Source organism: Cnephaeus nilssonii, assembly GCF_951640355.1.
Source record: "Cnephaeus nilssonii genome assembly, chromosome: 8".
NCBI classification, from domain to species: Eukaryota; Metazoa; Chordata; class Mammalia; order Chiroptera; family Vespertilionidae; genus Cnephaeus; species Cnephaeus nilssonii.
In genome coordinates this window covers 43955099-43957682 of record NC_137079.1, presented here as the reverse complement: position 1 = coordinate 43957682, position 2584 = coordinate 43955099, and the positions used below count along the sequence as shown (strand labels likewise).

At 67.6% G+C, this 2584-nt stretch overlaps 1 protein-coding gene across 1 annotated transcript; it reads right to left on the bottom strand.

Annotated features, from left to right (window-relative positions):
- Positions 1 to 488: 488 nt before the first annotated feature.
- SOX21 (SRY-box transcription factor 21) lies at positions 489 to 1319 on the bottom strand (the record flags this gene model as incomplete). The annotated part of the gene is made up of 1 exon (XM_079778546.1): positions 489 to 1319. One exon carries the CDS (start codon positions 1317 to 1319, stop codon positions 489 to 491), a length of 831 nt encoding a protein of 276 aa, XP_079634672.1.
- Between the last annotated feature and the right edge of the window lie 1265 nt (positions 1320 to 2584).

Here is a 2584-nt window from a genome sequence, read left to right as displayed (position 1 = left end):
TAGCATCGATCTGCTTTTCCCTTGTGTCAGCCATTTCAGACCTAACATTTGAACAGTGTGCATGCAACACAGACCAGGAGTGAAAAAAAAAAAAAAAGAAAGATAATGCGAAACAAAAATGAAACCGACAATAAACTTCCAACCAACAAAACTGGAGTGCCCAACATGTCAAAAAAGTTACTCCTCCACCTCTAGGGGCCCAAACGCAACAGGTTCCGAAGTGCAAAACAAACGCGCCAACTGCTGCCGGAATACAACGGCCCACTTTAGAGCGGGCTGCCCAAGTGCGGTTCCGAAATGATCCTGCGAATTCACACGCGCACTCGCGCCCCGGCTGGCATCTCTGCCCCTGCCCGGCACCTATACATCTTATGTACAAACAACCCGAGGTCCCCCGTGGCGGCAGGGCGCGCCGGGTGGCCGCAGAGCTCGTACCTATACATATGTACACGTGTGCACACCGAACCTCGCAGGGTGGCCCCGCGGGGTCATAGCGCGGCGGCGTAGGCCGCGGGGTAAGGGTCCAGCTGAGGCTTGCCCATGCCCGGCAGCAGGATGTAGGCGAGCGGCGGCTGCAGCCCGGGGCTGGGCCAGGCGCTGCAGTTGCACGGGATCATGTAGCCCGGGTTGCCCGGGCTGGGGTGCGAGTGCGTGTGCCCCCCGGCGGCCGCGGCGGCCGCTGCAGCCGCCGCCGCCGCGCCGTGGAAGGCGCCCGCGCCCGTGGTCGGGTAGCCCAGCGACGACGCGTACGGGAGGCCGGACGACGACGAGGAGATCTCTGCCATCTTGGAGCCCAGGTCGAGCAGGGAGTAGGGGCTGCCTGCGGCGGCGGCGGCCGCGGCTGCGGCGGCGGCGGCGGCCGACTGCGGGAAGAAGACGCGGGCGGCGGCGGCGGCGGCCGCAGCGGCCGCCTTCTCCGGGTTGGCGAGCAGCGACTCGGGCACCAGGCCGCCGCCGGCGCCCGCGTGCAGCCCGGCGCCCGCCTTGAGCGCCGGGTGCTCGGCGTCGGCCACGCCGCCCAGACCGTAGGGCACCGGAAAGGCGAACTTGTCCTTCTTGAGCAGCGTCTTGGGCTTGCGCCGCGGCCGGTACTTGTAGTCGGGGTGCTCCTTCATGTGCATGGCGCGCAGGCGCTTCGCCTCGTCGATGAACGGCCTTTTCTCCGACTCCGTGAGCAGCTTCCACTCGGCCCCCAGGCGCTTGCTGATCTCCGAGTTGTGCATCTTGGGGTTTTCCTGGGCCATTTTGCGCCTCTGAGCCCGCGACCACACCATGAAAGCGTTCATGGGCCGCTTGACGTGGTCCACCGGCTTGGACATGCTCTCGCCGTGCCGCGGCTGCAGCCCGCCGCCGCCCGGGCCGTCGCCCTGGGCCCGGAGGAAATCAATGTTGGCCGTCCGCGGGGACACGCTCGGCCCGCCGGCGCTCCCGCCCGGGAGGAGGGGGCCGGGGGACCAGCCCAGGGCCGCGCCGCCTCTCAGGCTGCCCTGCTCTCTCTGGCTGAGCGCTCGGGGGGGGGGGGGGGGTAAACTCTCCGGAGCACGGTAACTTTCCGGCGGTGCCCCCACCCCACGGTGGCAGTTTGCTCGCTGCTTTCTTTTTGTCCTTCCCCTCCGGTGGCGTTTTCTCGCGAACTCCCTGCGGGTAGTCTCTGCCCGGCAGAGCTCAGCCCCTGCTCAGTCTTTCCTCTCTCGAATGCACAGCCGCCCGGAAAGTTGCGTCGCGGAGGTTCCACCAAGTTGAGCCGGGAGGCCAGTCGCCGCGCGCTGCCAAGTGCCAAAGGGGGCTCTCGGCGGCTGGAGTGTTTGGGATCTCGGTGACTTTCTCATTTGACAGTAGCAGATGGGGGTGGGGGAGGAGGAGCAGAGGTGGCCCCGGAGGAGGAAGAGGAGGGGGAGGCGGAGGAGGGTCCGGGCGCACCACGCGAAAACAGCGCAGCAATGGATATCAATACAAACACCGCAGCTCCAGCCGGTCTTCCTGGCTCCGGGCAGGGCGCGCTGATGGGGCCTCCCACTCCCTCTCCCCCTAGTAGTCTGGGTTTTGTGGAAGGGGGGGGGGCACTGTCTGCGCCCCCAGCACCTGCCTCGCGGGTCTTCCTCTCCAGCGGCGGGTCGGAGAAGGAGGTAGGATGTGGCTTGATCAAGGTTGGGGTCCCCGGGCCTCAGAGGAAATCCTCCGGACTAGTCGAGGCGCCGCGTCTCCCAGTACCCGGGGCCATGCCGGCTCCGCTAGCTCCGAGCCCCTCCGGGCGCGCCGGCCGACCGGGGATCTCGGAGAGCGCGGATGGTGGCAGGCGGCGCTGCCTCGGCGCGGCTGGCCCGGCCCCGGCCGCGTCCCCAGTCCCCACCTCGCTCCTCTGGGTCTCCGCCGGCCACTTGCAACTAACTTCGCCCAAGTTTCGCGCGCCGGCGCGCTGGCCGCGCAGTGGGCTCCCGCGTGTGCGCCGAGCCGGGGGCCCCTCTTTCCAGGCTTCTCTGGCCAGAACCCGGCAGGCGCCGAGGCCAAGGTGCTGGAGGAGGGGATTGAAGGAAACCGCGCCGTCACCTCAGTTCGTAGATCCGCGCTGGGGCTGTTCCCGCTT